Source organism: Chiloscyllium plagiosum, chromosome 6, assembly GCF_004010195.1.
Source record: "Chiloscyllium plagiosum isolate BGI_BamShark_2017 chromosome 6, ASM401019v2, whole genome shotgun sequence".
In the NCBI taxonomy this organism is placed as follows: Eukaryota; Metazoa; Chordata; class Chondrichthyes; order Orectolobiformes; family Hemiscylliidae; genus Chiloscyllium; species Chiloscyllium plagiosum.
In genome coordinates, this window is record NC_057715.1 from 84,334,583 (window position 1) to 84,354,361 (window position 19,779).

The following is a 19,779-nucleotide window of genomic DNA, read 5'->3' on the forward strand; positions in this document are numbered from 1 at the left end:
CCCTCCTCTAGCTTATCTCTCCATGCTTCAGGCTCTCTGCCTTTATTCCTGATGAAGGGCTTTTGCCCGAAACGTCGATTTTGCCTGTCCTCGGATGCTGCCTGAATTGCTGTGCTCTTCCAGATCCCAAATCTAGCTCAGCAGCATTGGAAATGTTAGCCCATGGCATTATTCTGTACCACAGGCTAGCTATTTAACCACCCCACAGGTAGTAAACAATAATGTAAACACTCCACTTAAGAAACATAAAAGCTGATTATTGTGAGCTCAATATTATTTGAGAACCAAGTGAAGAGTTAGAATAATGTAAAGCATGTGACCCACTTAATTCAATACATTTCCAACTATTTCACTTTGAACAATCAGGGCCTGAATTTAACACACTGTGGTTGTTTTGGTTGAGTTAAAATCTTGCCCCCAGTGTCTGTTCAGAAGGAGAGGGCAGCTTGCATGTGCTCTGAAAGTGAGAGGTCCACCCACTATATACAGCACCATTTCATGTTTTCAGTTGGGGACGGAGGGACTGAAAGGTACAGTTGTAAACATATTTCTAATCAGCTGTTGCAGAACAGCATTAGCAGATTGCAGACTGAACCACAGTCAGAATGACCCTACTCTTTCCAAAGAGTAGTTCATTATTGGCCACGAGGACAAAATTATCTTAAAATAATCAGACACTTTCCCTTTCATAATCATAAGTGTCATTTCATTTCATTTCATCTTTATATAAAGCCTAGAGGGTAGCACTTGTAGCACCAGCACAAAAGCATGATGATAGTGTAAGACACTGAGTAAAACATGGGCAATAATAGCAAAATGAAACAGCAACGTAATGGAAATACATTTTTACAGACAGCCAGAATGTGTATGCGTACCTAGGTACAGCCATTCTGTGGTTCATTATGCAGGCCAGTGTCTTGTTCAGTTGGAACCAACCAGGCTTATTTAATATTTAAAGAAATATAGCAGTTCTTCATCACAAAATGGTACGTACTCCATGACAATGCCTCTACCAATCCGAGTCCACTCTCCAACCAATCATCATACTCCCCTCATGCAATATAAAATAATGTTTTTGCTTTATTTTGGCATTTCTTGGAAATTGTCTTGTTGAGTGCAAATGTCCTTTTCAGCAATACTCACAATACCTAATGAAAAAGGAGACAAGGGCCACAGATACATATGAACACAGCCACTTGCAAGTCCCCTCCCAAGTCACTCATCACCATGACTTGAAAATACATCACCATTCCTTCAGTGTCACTGGGTCAAAATCCTGGAACTCTCTTTCTATCAGTATTGCGGCCATATCTACACCCAATGGATTGCAGTAATTCAAGAGGACAGCTCATCACCACCTGCCCAAGTACACCTAGCCCGAAGTGATTTAAAGGGAAGAGAACCTCCATGACAAACGTAAACAGAGAATCTCACCAGCTCAGCCTTTTTAAAATAAACTGTTTTTGGTTAAACAGTTGTAGATGGTAGGGAATGTTTCTGGAAAAAAAACAAAATGGCTGCAGAACATGCAGAACCAGCTTTTAGTTTCTTCAGTTCTGCTGTGGAGATCCAGGCTGGAGGGATTCTGATTCTACCACAGAGCAAAATGCACTCCAGGCTGAACTGTTGGCAACGGGAAGAGATTCTAGTGGATGTTGATGCCAGGATCTTAGCTCCCAACTCATGGCTGCAATGGTTAATAAAGTTACCTTAGCTCTCCAAAAGTATCTCTGAAAGAATGCCACTGTCTTCACCTCGCCATAATCAGTCACTCACCCTTGTATTGCCCCTAAAATTGGAGCCCTAATTTCCCCACACACCGAGCTTCCACAGTACTAACAAAATATTTGATTGTGGCAGGTTCAATTCTGTAAACACTGCAGATGGACACAATCAATACAGCTCTCCTTTCTGCAGGAGAAGGTTGTGTGTAACATGAGGCAGGAGTTGGTTTTCATAGATTAAAAATCACACAATGCTTTCGGAGCGCCACGAAGGAGCAGTGCTCCAAAAGCTAGTGCTGCCAAATTAACCTGTTGGACTATAACCTGGTGTTGTGTGATTTTTAACTTTGTCCAACCCAGTCCAACACCGGCTCCTCCAAATCATGGTTTTCTGAGGCTGTTGAGTCTGCCTGCTCCCTGCTGTGGAAGGAGCCACGCAGGTCCCCATGGTCAGGCAGAAGAGGCATGGCCACTCTGGGAAACTTCACGAGAGGAGATATTGCATTGCATTCCTCAGGAAATAGAAGCAACTTGTAATTTCTTTTTCCTTTGCTTCAGGATCTTACACCATCTGCTTCACAAACTGTAGCTTCTTTCACCAGTCACTCAGCTCTCAAGTTCTCCCTTCACACTCGAATCTATACTTTGTGAATCCCTTTGATTTCAGGTCCACAAAATGTGTATTTTTTTCTGCCACTTTATAGGGACAAAGCACATTCTGAACACTCCCCCCCCACCCCCCACCCAACCCAGAGACTGGCACTATTGTGCTAGAGGAGGAAAGGGTTTGCACGAGGTGATTTGTTAGGCCCAAGTGTGGGAACAGGTCAAGAGGAAATCATAAATGCCAGCTCTCTGGAGGATGGGATTGCACAGCTCCAATGCAGATGATGCAGACACTGACTTTCAGGGCCCAGGCAACCAAAGAAGGTTATGGGCATCCATCTTCAAACTCTGAGAAGCTGGTGAATGAGATATTGTGGTGCATGGAGGAGTGGAATTCCAGCCTGTGTCAGGGCTTTGCACAGAATATAGGGACCGTGTCATTCACCATAGAGGAGAGTGATCCGTTTCATCAACACCATTGTGCACTCAGCCATGATAGAGGCTCAACAATTCTGACATCTGCCCATGTAGATCCAAATGGCTGTTATCATGGCTTTGGAGGCTAAGGTGAATGGAGTATTTGGTATGTCTGCACACTCCAGAACTCCTTTCTTGCGTGAAATCATTGGAGTAATGAACCCCAGTTCTTTGATAGAGGCCTCGGATCGATGGGGTAGGCAGAAGCTCCTGTCTCTTTGACTCAAAGTGTGCTACCCAACCACTCAGTTCCCCAGTGTCCTTTTTGGTGCCCCACAGCCAGCTGGGCCACACGTCTCACACCCACATCTACAGCCAGGCCCTAAGGCCTAGAGCTGCATATGATTGTTCTCCAGGGCTGCCTGAAGTGCCCTTAGTGGAAGCTGAGAATAGGCTTAGTGCGATCTAGTGTTGAATACTTTTTATTTAAATGATCATTGTTTATCACATGATTAGAACGGGTTCTGCACCTGACACTGTGAGGGTGTTGAAAGAGCTTAAACAGTTGATTCTCAGGCAGTGATTGCACTTACTGATGTTTATTCAGCTCCTTCACATTACTGGCCCAAATAAATTGTTTCAGACACTCTTCCACCTCCATTGTGGTCAGCATCACCTCTGAAATTGCTTAAAAAAAGGCACAAAAATCATTCAACCAATGTTGATGTCAGGCATGTTTTTTTCCACAGAATTTTGAAGATGGATTCTGTGAATAAGACTTTTGCTTCTGTGCCTCATAATTATTCTGATTAAATGTAATGTGCTTCATATCTGCTCAGCCAGTATAATGTATTCATATCATATTTTTTTAATGGAGGTGATATTTTAATAAAAAATGTTTTCAATTCATTTTACAGTGGTTATAGCTTTTCCCAGTCAAGGCTCATTTTGTAATGATATTGAAATTTCAATACTTCCATGAAATGGTTCTGGTTATTACTTTATTTCTAACGACAGTTAAGTGACATGAGATACTTAGATAGAATTGTCTCCCGAAGTTCATTTATCGAATAATATATAATCATAAATTGTAATTATACATTCTCAAACTCAAAATATAATCCCTGAAAGACCTTTTTACCCCCAAAATGCACAAAAAATTACTTCTGGCTCTATTTCCATCAAATATGGTGACTAGCAACATGGCTTAAATTATTTATTATCGCAGCTTTGAATTAAACATTACTGCATATAAGCGTAGACATTATGCTAGATAATTTTCAGCATTTGGTTGAAAGAATTTTCAATAGAGGTCGAAAGCTGACAGTAACAGTAAAAGTGAGTGGGGTATGTAAGTGGTAACGTATTCAATATTACCAATTTTAAAATCCTTATCCTTTATTTTAATTTCAAATCCCTCTATGTCATGCTCCTCCTTATCTGTGTGACCTTACATAGCCCTACAATCTTCCTCAGATTTTGTCTCTTGTGTTTGTCAGACTTCCAGTGCTTCACCATTGGGAATCAAAGCTTCAACTGCCTGGGCTTTAATATCTGGAATTCCCTCCCTTCGGATAGTATCTTGCTCCCTTGCCTGTGGTGAGGGGATATTTAATTAGGTGGTTGGATGGTAGGAGGTAGCCCAAATACCTTGCCACTCTAGCCTAAGCAAGTCCAGGGCAGAAAGTTCTGTGAATAACCTTCCCTCTGCCACCAAATGAGGCCTTTTAGTTGATAATTAATTTTTGCTGAAAGACTTCAGCCTCATTGCTACATAGGCAGCATGATAAACAAACACTAGCATTTTTACTTGCAGTTTCATGGTGAGGTCCTTCTTTCAAAGGCATTCACTATCTGATTGAGGGATGCAGCTTGGGAGATGGAACGTACCTACTGAAAGCTAGCTCTACTGTTGCTGCTATCCTTTCGCATTCCAGCACCCCCCCACTCCATGACCCAAATCTGCAAACTCATTTTTGTTAATACCTACTTGTGTCTGAGTCTGTCTTCAACTTGAGGCTCTAGTGGATGTAGTACCAGAAGAAGTCAGTACCTCCCCTGTAGCACTGTCAAGCAGTGGAGGTCAGCTGGCCTTGGATTGCCAGGCATTTCTCAGTGGCTGGGACTTTCACCCCTGGTTTCCTTGATCGTGAGGCAAAACCTACTTGCAGTGAAATGCTGAGTGGAACAAAATGTGGTGGGCCTTCTGTAACTTGTGTTTCTAGCTGGCTCTCGAGCTAGTAGATGAGACCTCTGCTCCTTGGATTCTGCCCTAACACTCTTTACCTGTTTATCTAGCTTTCCTCCTTTGGTTCAAACCTTTGGTTGCCTGCAGTAATATAAAGTCACAGAATCATACAGCATGGAAACAGATCCTTCAGTCCAACCAGTCCAAGCCAAACATAATCCCAAACTAAAATAGTCCCACCTGCCTGCTCCTGGCCCACATCCCTCCAAACCTTTTCTATTCATGTACTTATCAGTGTCTTTTAAATGTTTTAACTGTGCCCGCATCCACCACTTCAACAGGAAATTCATTCCACATGTAAACAACTGTCTGTATAAAAAAGTTTCTCTCATGTCTTTTTTTAATCTCTCTCCCTTCACTTTAAAAATATGCCCCTCATCTTGAAATCCCCCATCCTAGGGAAAATACACAAATCATAAACTCTATCTATACCTCTCCTGATTTTATAAACCTCTATAAAGTTGACTCTCAACCTCCTACTCTCCAGTGAAAAATCCAATCTATCCAACCTTTCTTTAAAACTTAAACCTTCCATACTGGGCAACATCCTGGTAAATCTCTTCTGAACCCGCTCCAGCTTAAGAACATCCTTTCTATAACAGGGCGACTAGAACTGGACACAGTATTCCAGAAAAGGCCTCGCCAATGTCCTGTACAAACTCAACATGACTTCCAAACTTGTGTACTCAAAGGACTAACCAATAAAGGCAAGTGTGCTAATTGCTTTTTTAACCTTCCTGTCTATATGTGGCACAAACGTCAGAGAATTATGTACCTGAACAGCTAGATCACTCTGTTCTACAACACTACTCAAGGCTCTGCCATTAATTGTATAAGTCTTGCCCCATTTGTTGTACCAAAATGCCATACTTCGCATTTATCCAGATTGAACTTCATCTGCCATTTTGCAGCCCATTGACCCATTTGATCAAGATCCTTTTGTGATCTTAGAAAATCTTCTTCACTGTCTACAATGCCACCAGTTTTGTGATTCACTATCTAATTTTATTTTGATAATTACTCCTAGGAAGAGTTTCAGGAGGTTGATGACATGAAAGATATGAGTGTTGATGTTTTCCACTCCCATTGAAGTTGAAATCCATCCCCTTTGTTTCTGTTTTTGATTTCATATGAGCCCATTTATGTCCATGGTGTCAAAGGGAGGCTAATTCATGAAATAAACTGGTTAATACCTCCATAAAATATACCAAAGAACTCTCACACAACTTGTACAAGCCTTAGCTATGGCTCCTTTTTTATTGGATATGCCCCCCTGCGCAGTTCCCCGTTTTTATTCCCTGTACATTGATTGTATCAGTGCTATTTTCTTATCCAATCTGAACTGAAAATGTTATGAACTTTGCTGTCAATGTCTAACATTCTTCAATTTGACTTAATCCCTCTCCTCCCTGTCCCTTTCTCATGTTTTCTGTCTCTAAGTCTGGAGATGAACTAACAACCAATTTTGACTTTAAAAGTGCAAAATTAAAGCAAGATATTGAAAGTGATAATTCCAAAATAAAAATGTAAAATGCAGAAATACTTAGCAGATATGAGAGCATCCATGGTGGGAGAAAAATAACTAATATTTTGTGTTAAGTATGACTTTCCTTCAAGAGAGATTTTCCCGATGATTCTCCCTGCAGTACAAGCTAGGTGAATCTTCCAGCCTTGGTTTCTAATCTGCATGAATTTGGTTATATTAAACTAAGCTTGTGGTCCCGCCCATATCCCTGCATGATGAACCATGGGGATATTTGGCCTGCAGCAGGTTCCTCTCTCTCCTCTATCTGAGTTTCATAGGAACAGAAGTAGGCCATTCAGCCCCTTGAGTCCACCCTGCCGTTCATCAAGACCAAAGCTGATCTGTGGCTTAACTCCACATGTCTGTCTTGAGCCCATAGCCCTGATACCCTTGCTTAATAAACATTTGTCTATATCAATTTAAAATTTAACACTTGAATTAGCATTGACCACCATTTGAGGAAGAGAGTTCCAAACCTCCACTACTCTTTGCATCTAGAAGTGCTTTCTAACAGCTTTCCTGAATGCTCTGGTCCTAATTCATAGACTATGTCCCCTGGTTCTAGAACCCACAATCAATTTAAATAGTTTCCCTTTAACCACCCGTTGTTTTCCTGTAAATATCCTGAAAATCTGATTAGATCACCCCTTAATCTTCTAAATTCTAGAGAATAAAGGCCTAGTTTGCTTAAGTTCTCCTCGTGACCTAACCCCTGAAGTCATATGCAGTGATTGTAATGAGGTCAGCCAAGTGGATCTCATAGTATGAGTTCCCGAATTGTGGGTGACACGGTGGCTCAATGGTTAGCGCTGCTATCTCACAGCACCAGGGACCCAGGGTCAATTCCAGCCTCAGGTGACTGTGTGGAGTTTGCACATTCTCCCCTTTTCTGCGTGGATTTCCTCCAGATGCTCTGGTTTCCTTCCACAGTCCAAAGATGTGCAGGTTAGGTGAATTGGCCATGCTAAATTGCCCGTAGTGTTCAGGGATGTGTAGGTTAGAGGCATTAGTCAGGGATAAATGTACAGTAAGAGGGTAGGGGAATGAGTCTGGGTTGGTTACTCTTCAGAGGGTCAGTGTAGACTTGTTGGGCCAAATGGCCTGTTTTCACACTGCAGAGATTCAATGATGACACCTGATCCAGTCAGGGAATCCCGGCTGATGATATAAAAAGGAGTGTCAGGCATCCTGTTCACTCTGAGAGCTGGCTCTGACGGAGCTAGAAAAGTGTTGTGTACTATGCAAGTGTGAATAAAGCATAATTTGGTGACAGGATAGCAGCCTTTGGGGAGTTATTTCAACTTGATGATGGGATAACTGCCTCTGTCGAGATACTTCACCGTGTGTCTTCCTTGTGTATTTATGTTGAACTCCCTCCAAGACCAAAACAAGGTGTGGTGTTAAATCCTTGTCTAACTAGGGTTTTGTATAACTGCAGTATCATGTCTGCATCCCTATACTCCAGTCCTATAGATAGGAAGGCCAGCAATCCATGAGCCTTCCTGACTATTTTCTGTACCTGTTTGTGCCATTTTAAAGAGTTATGCGCCTAAAACCCCAAATCTCATTATACATACACTGTATTTAACTTTATGCCTTCTAAAACAATACCTTGATCTATCTTTTCCTGGTTTAAAATAGATAACCTCACACTTATATTAAGATACATCTGCCACATCTTTGCCCATTCACTTAATCTATCAATATCCTTTTGTAATGTTATGCTGTCATCATCACTGTCCACAATGTTGCCCAAATCTGGATGTTTGAGTTCTTGTGCCATTACCTATGTCATTCGTAAGTATTGATGTAGAGGTGTTGATATTGGACTGGAGTGGGCAGAAATCACATAACACCAGGTTATAGTCGAACAGGTTTATCTGAAATCACAAGTTTCTGGAGTGCTGCTCCTTCATTGGGTGAAGTGAAGAGAAGTGCGTAGATATAGAACTTATAGGCAGAGAGATCGTACAAATGGTATGGGTGGAGTGTTGATACTCTGAATAACCAAGTCTCTGCAGCTGATCAAAAGTGTGAGTAAAATGTCAACAGCTGAATAGCAAGTGAAATAATAACCTATGATCTGATTAATTGAGGCAGAGAGAAATTACAAAAATTTGAAAAAGACGATGGCGCTGAAGACAAACCGAATGGTTAGAATGACACAATGGGTATGAGAGACACATGCCGAGGGTCTAACCAAAATAACAAACAATCCAAAACTGTACAGACTAATTAAGGTAGCGAGATCATGACAAATCATCAATGTGATGATGTCAAAACAGGACAGCAAGGATGATTTTACAAATACTGAACAATATAGTGGGGTTATGTGTAACGCGACATGAACCCAAGGTCAGGGGTGAGGCTGTCTACATGAAGCATGTGATTTCAAATAACCTATTGGACTACAACCTGGTGATGTGTGACTTCTGACCTAGTTAATAAATACTGTAAATAATTGAGACCCCAGCACAGATTCCTGCAGGACACATGCTGCCAATTTCAGCACTTACCCATTATTCCAACTCTCTTTCCTGCTACTCAACCATTTTCCTATCCATGTCAGTAATTCCATGGGCTTCCACCCCAGTTTGCCCTCAATTCTAGGGGGTGAGGTAAATCACATGACCCTGGTATCCTGGTAGAAATACTGATCGGCTCTTCTTTCAATCCCAATTATATTCTACCTTGGAATTTTATGGACCATTTAAAGCATAATTGTTTATAATTTGATATACTCATAATCTTCCTGAGATTCACTGGAAATGCTGCTTTGAATGTAACTCCCTTATGCCTTCTTTCCAGCGAAACAATCCTGTCCCCGATTTGCCCTTCAGCCATGCCTGTTGTCAGGGAGACTTGCAAACAGGTCTCGTGAAACACTTCATCCTAGTTAAAGACACAGTCCCAGACCTCAGAAATTTAACAGTGTAACAAGAGAAAATGTCGATTATATTACTATAAAATGTTGCTTTACTGGTTTCCTTTTACTATAAAAATACCACAACACTTAATCTAGAAATGGTCAACTAAATTATGAACCCTTATCGTGAATGAATTAAATGTCCATCCTCCAAACCACCAGGGTGCAAGTTTCATTTGTTCTAAGCACTGTAACCTTTTGAAATATAATAACTTCTTATAACTTTGATCAAATTTTACCATTGAAATTCCCTCATGAAAGAAAACATATTTATCAGAAGGTTTTGCTTTCTTCCATTAACTTGGTACTTGTTCTCCCTCATACCACTGGACTGCTGTACATGACATCCATATTTAGAACAAAAATTTCATCTTCAACCGTTTTCAGGTGTGGAAGGTATTTGTTGTGTTGCCTGCTCCTATCTGAAATGATCGAAGTTAAGTAGAGCAGTGCCAGAAATCTGGAAAATAAACAGAAGATACTGAAGTAATTTGACTCATCTGGCAACACCTGTGGAGAGAGAAACAGAGTTAGCTTTTCAAGGCCAGTATGACTCTCCTTTGGAACTGACTGACTCTGCTTCTCTCTCCACTGACGCTGCCAGGCCAGCTAGGTATCTCTTAAACTTTCTTTTTATAGTATAGAAGTTTAATGCAAGTATGACTCTTACAGCCACTGCTATGTACTCTTTGCTACCTTCCCCCACCCTCCTCTCTGACCTATCACCTCCATCCCCATCCCCCATTCACCGATTGTACTCTTTGCTACCTTCTACCCAGCCTCCCCCCATCTCACCACCCTGGAGGCTCCCTGCCTCCATTCCTGCTGAAGGGCTTTTGGCTGAAACGTTGATTTTCCTGCTCCTCAGATGCTGCCTGACCTGCTGTGCTTTTCCAGTGCCACTGTAATCTAGACTTTGGTTTCCAGCATCTGCAGTACTCACTTTTGCCTCTTACAGCCATTGGACCCTGTCACATTTACTTTGATGTGAGGTTGCATGTCCTCTGCAAGGAGGTGATTGCTTTTAGAACTACCACCTCCTCGAAACTAAATCAGGCATTGTTCCTGAGTGAGGTGGAAATATATGAGGTGCTGTTTGAAAACCCATGGTCTTCTGAGAAGATCCTCCTCTTTTGCTTTTCTCTTTGTAGAGCTTTCCCTATGTGTGCACTCTGTTCCATTTGTCTATCAGACCTAGAACCACTGTATCCACAGAGCAACTTTTTCACACAGAGAGTGGTACGTTTATGGAATGAGCCTGGTGGTTGAGGCTGGTACAATTACAGCATTTAAAAGACATCTGGATGGGTATCAGAATAGGAAGGGTTTAGAGATGCTGGCAATTGGGACTAGGTTAGGTTAGGCGTGGACAAGTTGGACCAAGAGGTCTGTTTCCATGCTACATATCTCTATGACTGTATGATTCTAACCCATATCTAATAAAGATCTCAGGCTGTTATTTTGGGGTCCTACTGATGTCATGAACGAAGTAGAGCTTTCTAGCCTTGTTCCCCACATCATAATGGCAGATAATTAGGCTTGTTAAAAACCTTGCTAACATTAGGTAATGGAGGACTAATTTGAATTTTAAAGCCATCTCCCAAATTCCTCTCACGGTGTTCTACATATTTTACAACATTGGGCTTGTTTCCAATTAATTTCGGTAACCAGTTAATGGTTACCCTGTTTTGTGAAAATATATTTGTTAAACAATTAGAATGTTGAAATAAATGCTGAGAAGACTGCTAGTAAATGTATCTGGTGTAATATTTAATAGCAAAATGTATTATTGGTGATGACCAGTTGTATGTTAAGGAGCTGGATAGATCACAAAATTTTACAATACTTTTATTAACCTTGTATACGTTTACTAAATCCATGATGCTTCTTCCGAGATGGACGATTTATTTCAGGGTCTTTACATCACAGTGTTGTCTCAGATAGGTCAGAGATCTGTGACTAAGATGATGCCTGAGGATTGCTAAAAATTAAGCCACTCACTCTCTTGGGAGTAAATGCTTCAACATGATGTCTGTTTTTCTCTAGAAGTGTACATGTATTTTAAGTGTTTAAAATGAGTCCATCCTAAAACACTCCAGACATCAGTTAATCCTGTGAAGTCCAAAATATTTGCAGAACATCTGGTTAAAATCATTGACTCTTAAGTGGGGCTAGATATATATCTGCCCACTCCTATGGCCTTTGATCTAAGAGGTGGAAGCAGGATCTCCTAAGCACAGAATTACCGATCCTCTGTCCTTATGATCCGATGTGGAGTCAGCACAAGTGTGCCTGTCTTCATTCAATCTTTATAAAATTCAGGCGGATTACTGTGCCAGAGTTCTGTGCCAGCACAATGCCAGCGTAACTGCCAGAATCCTATCCTGTGGATTTTCCAGGCCCTTGTTTACTCCAGTGATATTTTGTATTGGAGAGTACAATGTCTCACTATTTCTCATACAATCTGAAGAGAAGGGATAGTTTGTCGACATGTTAAATGACAATGTGGACGTTGACCAGTTTGTGCGGTAGAATAAGTATGCGTGAATATAGAATAAAAAAAATGCATTTGGAATATTGCCTTTGGAGTTTGAATTCTGTCCCCTGTTTCTTCATTGGTATGATGCTGTTGGTCTTTCCAGCTTTAGGTTCAGTATCACAAAACTGATGCACCCAGGTATTTTAAATGCATCCAGGTTTACTTTATATTTTGAGTTTAAGATCAGGATAAGCTTGTTCTCACATAGATGTGTAACAAGCACACTGACCTTCTAAGATGCTACAAGAGTGCAAACATTCAGTCCATAAACCTTGTGTTGGGTCCAGTTGCTAATGCTGGTGGTTTGTGGCCGGGGTCGCTCACTGCCACCTATCCTCCTTTCTAATCTTTTCATAAATAAGTGAGACAGTCTCATTTGGGGCACAGTAACAAAAACAAAAATGAAGTAGTTGACAGCAACTTATAAAACCTAAATTAAAATGTCACTTCTGGGGTTGGATGTGGGGTCTTGCTTTTGATGCAATGTACTCCAGTCCCTGAAGAAAGCACCAATCTTTGGTGACCTGCACTGTGCCGGAATATTTTCTTACTTAATCTGTTTGAATACATTCTCTCTGAATGCCATATTCCTCACATGTTGAGGTGAGAATTGAACCCAGACCTCCTGGTCTTTCCTCCTTTCTACGCCAAGACTAAGGACCTGTCTAATCAATGGTAGAGGTTAAGCCATTAGAGAAGAGCCACTTGTCTTGCAAATTGGGTGTGGTTTATTGTTGGACAACAAGCAGTGCAATTAACGTTAACTGATCAGGAACCAGAGATGACAAGAAAATCTCTATTGAGACATCATGCAAGACTCATGCAAATGTAAATAAACAGAGAAAGTGCTGGAGAAACTCAGCACGTTCTGGCAGTATTTGTGGGCGAAGCAACACAATGTTTCAAATCCAGTGACCCTTCTTCAGAACTGAAAGGAGCTGGAAAAAGATGATAGTTATACTGTTATCATAGGAAAAGGAATAGAATAGTTAATTAAGACACCCAGATCAAAAGACAAAGGATGTAGTTAACATATAGATGTAGCAGTCAGTGGATGTTACATGGAGTGCTATTGCTACACCTTTTTCAGCTTATTAATTATAATAGTCTGTAGTAAGAAACTTTCAAAGATAAATTTCATCATTACGTTGATACGCATTTTCTGTGATACTTTATGTTCAGGTGCAATGGATATCAAAGGTTACAGACCATAAACTATCAGTACTTCATCATAATTGTTGTGCAGCTTAAAGGATGTTCTCCAAATGTAACCAAGGTTTTGAGATAATCTAAAGATTTTATTATTTTTATTTTCTTATTGTTATTATTTGGGATCCCAATCTTGAATAATAATCAGTACTTTTAGCTTGTTGTACTGTTTGTTTCAGCCCTCAATACAACACGATGTGAAAAGCTGCAAAAGGAGAAGGAGGAGCTGGAGAGGAGATTTGAGAACGAGCTACAGAGGCTGCATTTGCAACAACAAGAGGAGCTCCTAGACCTTGAAGAAAGACTGAAGGCTCATTATGCTTCAGAGAAAGAGCGTCTCATGCAGGAACACCAGGAATACCTCAAGAAAATTCAGTCTCAGCATGAGGAACAGGTCAGTGCAATAACCTATGTTATAATCTGTTTACGGTAGGGGGTAATGGGCCTGAAAATTCATAGTCTCTCCAGTGCACTCCCAACTTGAACATTCTCTTTTATTATGTTGCGCCTCTTACACTAAACCTATACCCTCTAGTTCTGGACTCCCCCAGCCCAAGGAAAAGACTTTGTCTATTTATCTTATCCATGCCCCTCATGATTTTATAAACCTCTGAGGTCTTCCCTCAGCCTCTGATGCTCCGGGGAAAACAGCCCCAGCCTACTCTACTTCTCCCTGTAGCTCAAATCCTCTAAACCTGGCAACATCCTTGTAAATCTTTTCTGAACCCTTTTAAGTTTCACAACATCCTTACAATAGGAAGGAGACCAAAATTGCATGCAATATTCCAAAAGTGGCCTAACGAACGCCCTGTACAGTCTCAACATGACCTCCCAACTCCTGTACTCAATCCACTGAACAATAAAGGAAAGCATACCAAACGTCGTCTTCTCGATCCTATCTACCTGCGACTCCACTTTCCCATCTCGATGAAATGGTGACCTGGGGTAGACCTTGTAAAATATTCTCCATCGCTCACTGAAAAATTGCACACACTGACAATACGCCAAATAATAGTCTCATATAGTGGTACAGACCCTTATTTTTATTAATTGTAGCATACTCCTAGGAATCGTCATCTAACCATAATTGCAAGTATGTATGGCTCATGTCCAGCTTTGTGAAGGATAGCCCCACTACCAGCTTTCCATATAGATCCTCTATGTAAGGCCTTGGGTATTTATCCAGCTGCGAAAAGTGGTTTACTGTTTGTTTAAAATCCTTACAAAATTGAACCAACCTGTCAGGCTTCTTGGTTGGTACAACTGGTGCTGCCCATTCCACAAACTGGACTGGTTTAATGATCCCTTCATTTTCTACCCTTCTTATTTCTGCCTTTACTTTTGCCCGTATGACAAATCTCACTGAACAGCCTTGCTGAATCATGGAATTGCTTCCTGCTCAACATGTACGATGGCCTTGTCTCCATTGATAATCCCTAGACATTCCTGAAAACGTCTGGATATTTAATTAGATCGTCATTCAGGCAGCCATTTTCTAACTGAAAAATGTTGAGCCCATCGAGGTGAATCTTTCTCAAACAATTTTGCCTCATGAAGTCTGGGCCCGAGCCTTTTACTACAATCAGTTGGAACTGAACCAGCTGCTTCTCATAACAGACTGGAACTGAAGTTGTACCCTTAACCAATATAGGTTCCCCGGCTTTGGTTCTCAGTCTAGCAGAGGTCTTGTGCAAACTTAAAGGTTGGATTCCAGAATAAATTTTGTTAAAGATTGGTCCTGCAACCACTGAAACAGCCCCTTGGTGTTGACCTCCATTAGATCTGGGTGACCATTTAACCAGACAGTTATTTTGATTGGTTCTGATTTGGATATTGCTAAGCAATTTAACTGTGCTGAACCAGATCTAGGTGGACTTTCCAAGGTGTGCACCCTCCTGGATACTGGCCTATGAGTTCTGTTACTCACTCAGGCCTAGTGGGATTCTTCTGCTGTCGCAAGTGTGCATACCAGCAGCAACTACAATGGCCTGCCGGCCCAGACCTTGAAGAAAATTTTAACTGTTTGGCTGAGGCTTGGCTTTGTTTTGGGGTTTTGCTGTGGGCTGACCTAGAGTCCCTCTGTTCAAGATATGTCCTGACTGAGGCTATGAAGTTGCCTTCACTCCAATGGTGTTCCCCAAGCTCAGTCGGACTGGCAAGGGTGTCAACCTCCATTGAAAACCCTGCAACTCATGCTCTGTTTGCCACATTTTCCAATGGTGAAGCCAGTTGTGGTGCCTGTTTGAAGTCCAGTTGGGTTTCAGATATAAGGCACTTTTGCATGGTTACATCATTAATCCCAAATACCAAATGGTCCCTCAGCATCTCTTTAAGGGTTAAACCAAAGTCACATGTCTCTGCTAATTGTCTTAACCTAGTCAAAAATGCCTATATGGATTCCCCTGGTTGTTGAATTGACAAGTAAAGCCGATAGCATCTCAGAGGAGGCTTGGGTTTATAATATTCCTTAACTAAATCTGCTTATGCTTGAAAGGTTTTAGTATTTGGTCCCTCAAGAAAAATCAGTCTCCGAATAACCAAAAAAAACTGTAGGTCCACAGGCTGCCAGGAGAATTATTTGGTGGCGGCACGGTGGCTCAGTGGTTAGCACTGCTGCCTCATAGTGCCAGAGACCCAGGTACAATTCCCGCCTCGGGCAACTGTCTGTTTGGACTTTGCACATTCTCCCCGTGTCTGCGTGGGTTTCCTCCGGGTGCTCCGGTTTCCTCCCACAGTCACAAAGATGTGCAGGTTAAGCGAATTGGCCATGCTAAATTGCCCGTAGTGTTACGTGAAGGGGGTAAATGTAGGGGAATGGATCTGGGTGGGTTGCTCTTCGGAGGGTCAGTGTGAAGGACCCTCTGAATTGGGCTGAAGGACCTGGTTCCACACTGTAAGTAATCTAATCTATTCATCTGCCCCAATATCATTTGGTCAGAAAAAATAACGCATTCTTTCTGAATACTGGACCCAGTTTTTGATGGCAGGATCAAACGAGTTAAGCTTCTCAAATAATGGCATGATGCCAGAAATGTTTACCCTAACTCAAACTCTGTTGTTGCAAGTGAATTTCTTCAGAAGCGTGTTTTGCTCTCGTTGCCACTGAAATAACTCAACAGAGGCCAGAATCCTGTCACCAGGTCACCCTTTATTTACACATGGAGAGTCATAGAGCTGTCCAGCATGAAAACAGGTCCTTTGGTCCAACTTGTCCATGCCAACCAGGTATCTTAAATTAATGTGGTCCCATTTGCCATTACTTTATCCATACTTTTAAACCCTTCCGATTCATATACCCATCAGATGCCTTTTAAATGTTGTAATTGTACCAAACTCCATCACTTCCTCTGGTAGTTCATTCCATACACTCATCACCCTCTGCATGAAAACATTGCCCCTTAGATCCCTTTTAAATCTTTCCCCCTCTCACCTTAAATCTATGCCCTCTAGTTTTGGTCTCCACTACCCTGGGAAAAAGACCTTGCCTATTTTACTTATCTATACCACTCATGATCTTATAGAGGTTTATATGACCACCCCTCAGCTTCCAATCCTGTAGGGAGAACAGCCCCAGATTTTTCAGCCTTTGCCTATAGCTCAAACCTTCCAACCCTGGCAACATCCTTGTAAATCTCTCCACTACCCTGGGAAAAAGACCTTGCCTATTTTACTTATCTATACCACTCATGATCTTATAGAGGTTTATATGATCACCCCTCAGCTTCCAATCCTGTAGGGAGAACAGCCCCAGATTTTTCAGCCTCTGCCTATAGCTCAAACCTTCCAACCCTGGCAACATCCTTGTAAATCTTTCCTGAACTCTGCCAGGTTTCACAATATCCTTCCTATAGTAGGGATCCAGCTCCCTCAGAGCCAGCTCTCAGAGTGAACAGAACCTTTGACATTCCTGTTCTTATCTGTCAGCCAGGGCTCCCTGACAAGTTAACAGTCCCAATCAGGGAACTCGCGCTGTATGAGGTTTATGTGGCTGACCTTGTTACAATCACTGCACAAACCAGAAAGAATGATCGGCTTCTCAGAGTGCATCCATCCCCACCACCCCACCGGCACCCCCACCCCACCTGGGAAATGCTGTTTCCTATCCAGTTTATTTAAATTAGGTTACATACTCTCACCTCCCCTGCTTCAGTAGTGTTTTATGTGAGCCCATCCTTGCATGTTATGACAGATAGCTGGTACATCTTGAGATGCATTGTCCTTATAGGCAAAAGAAAGCACTTAATTTCAGCCTATACTGTGTTTTCCTTCTCCTCATACCTGTTGAGTGTTATGTGTATGATTACATTGGACCACTTGAACAATGGTCTAAGGAGTGTGTAGCAAACTTAATATCTAAAAATTGACACTAATTGGCTATTCTCATACAGTTATTGTAAGAATATCAAACCAGTACAGCAAATGATGCACTTTTCAGAGTGGGACTAAATCATTATTTTGCAGGAAATAGGAAGAGGTGGTGTACAATATGAACAAATGTATTACTAGATTTATATCCTTTATGACAAAGCTGTAACTGCTCCCAGACATGGATGAATTCTGAACATATACTTTACAAGTGAAATAAGTTAAATCATCTATTCTACTACTTTATGGACTCAGTTTCATAAAGAGATATGGTTAATATAAAAATGTATTTATCTATAATATTTTGTGCAATTGTTACAACCAGCTGCTATCTTGAAACTGCCATACAGAAATGAAGACTAATTTTATTTAGCTCTTTTAGCCCCAAATATTAGAATAGCTCATTCACTGTTGAGTGCCAAGATGGCAACTGAATAAAATACAACAAAATTTAAACAAGTATTGAAAATTCACCTGGTCTAACTGTGTCTTTATCAATAAGAAAGTAAATTGTGAAGCAATTTATATCTCATCAAGATTAGAGAATGTCTGTTGAAAAAAAATTCCCAAGTGTGTAATAAGACAAATTAGATACAAAGTAAATGCTTTCATCTTCTTCCCCAATAATGTACTTTATGCTTAATTCCAAATACATAACACCATTGCTTTACAGGAAAATTTCAATTTCTCACACCATTTAAAGTGACTGGCATTGCTTCCCATTTAATTCTGCACAGTAGCTTGCCACCTTTTCTTAAAAGTCAGAGAAGACTATTGTCCCATCAGTTTTAGCTTCATTGAAACCCAGCTGTTAAAGGTAAAGTGACAGTCTGCTAATAACCTACACCACATAGGCCCACTGACACATTTTCAATGTTTCTAACAAATCAATGCATATTTGTGGCAGAGTCGTAATCATAACATTTTTGTCACAATTGGTGTATCATTAAATTATCATATTGGGACATCGCCAGTAAAACATTTGAGCTTCAGATATTTAGCTCATTATACCAGAAATGTTCACACTCTAATGTTCTAATATGAGTTATTGTTTGTATATCACAAATTAGTAAAAACTGTTTTGTTGCAAGTGTAGGAGGAACTGTGTTGCTATGAAATAGTCACAAATTGGGACTTCAGAGTGAAATTGTTCAGCAGTTGCTGTATTCTTGTGTTCTATCAGATGGAAGATTTGGTGGCTAACCATAGCAGTGCCATCACAGAAATGGAGAACAATCAAACTGTTACAATAACTATTCTGCAAGATGAGCATGAAAAGAAAATTGAAGGTAATCCAAATGTTTGATTTAAACTTGCTGTGTGACATACTGCTTGTATAAAAGGACAAAGAAAATAACCTGAGAAATACTCATTAAGCAGTTGTTGAAAGAAACATGAGTAAGACTTGTCGTAGAGAAGTCTAACATTGTGCAAGTAATATTTTGGACAGAATTTGGCAGTGACCTGGTGTGGAATGAGCAGCATCAGGTAAAGCGAGAAATTCTGGGGAGAAAGGAAAAATCCAAATCTTGATGTCAAGAAATATTTTGGAGACTTTTTCACTTCAGCTTTAAATAGTGACTTCAGAATCTCACCATCTTTTTTCCATGCATTTAATTCTCATAAAAGCTCTGACTTGTCTTATTTCTACACTACATCCAAATCTCCTCTCCTACAACAGGCTAGATGACACAACTTCCGAGTAGAATGGGGACCTGGCAGCTGCAGCTCACCTGTCCCGGCCACCATGTAACTGCTTCTTCATCCCAATTTCCATGCCTGCCCCATGACCACCATCTCTCTCCATCCTTCACCCTCCATGACTTGGAGGGTGCCAACAGGTTTATAATTTGCAGTGCTTTCTTAGTACACACTCATTAACTTCTGCGCTGACTGACAGACTACCTGCACCGAAGAGTGTAGTGCTGGAGAAGCACAGCCTGCTCAGGCAGCATCCAAGGACCAGGAGAGTTGACTTTTCAAGCATAACTCTTCATCAGGACCTCATTCCTAATGAAGAGCTTATGCTTGAAACGTCAAATCTTGAGAGGGTGCGTTAGGTGGGGGAATCAGGCTACATGCTGATGGTGAGCAGTGAGAGGGTGTGTTAGGTTGTGGGAGAGGCTACATGCTGAGGGTGAGCAGTGAGAGGGTGTGTTAGATGGGGGTTGGGGGTATATGCTGAGGGTGAACAATGAGAGAGTGTGTTAGCTGGTGGAA

The 19,779-nt window shown here is 41.1% G+C and overlaps 1 protein-coding gene across 2 annotated transcripts in view; it reads left to right on the forward strand.

Annotated features, from left to right (window-relative positions):
* Positions 1 to 19,779, forward strand: part of LOC122550775 (microtubule-associated tumor suppressor candidate 2-like) — a 440,121-nt gene that overhangs the window by 394,794 nt on the left and 25,548 nt on the right. For both annotated transcript variants that reach the window (XM_043692024.1, XM_043692025.1), the window contains 2 exons: positions 13,374 to 13,588; positions 18,743 to 18,848. In XM_043692024.1, the coding sequence (XP_043547959.1) occupies positions 13,374 to 13,588; positions 18,743 to 18,848 (321 nt within the window). The remainder of the gene's footprint in view (positions 1 to 13,373; positions 13,589 to 18,742; positions 18,849 to 19,779) is intronic.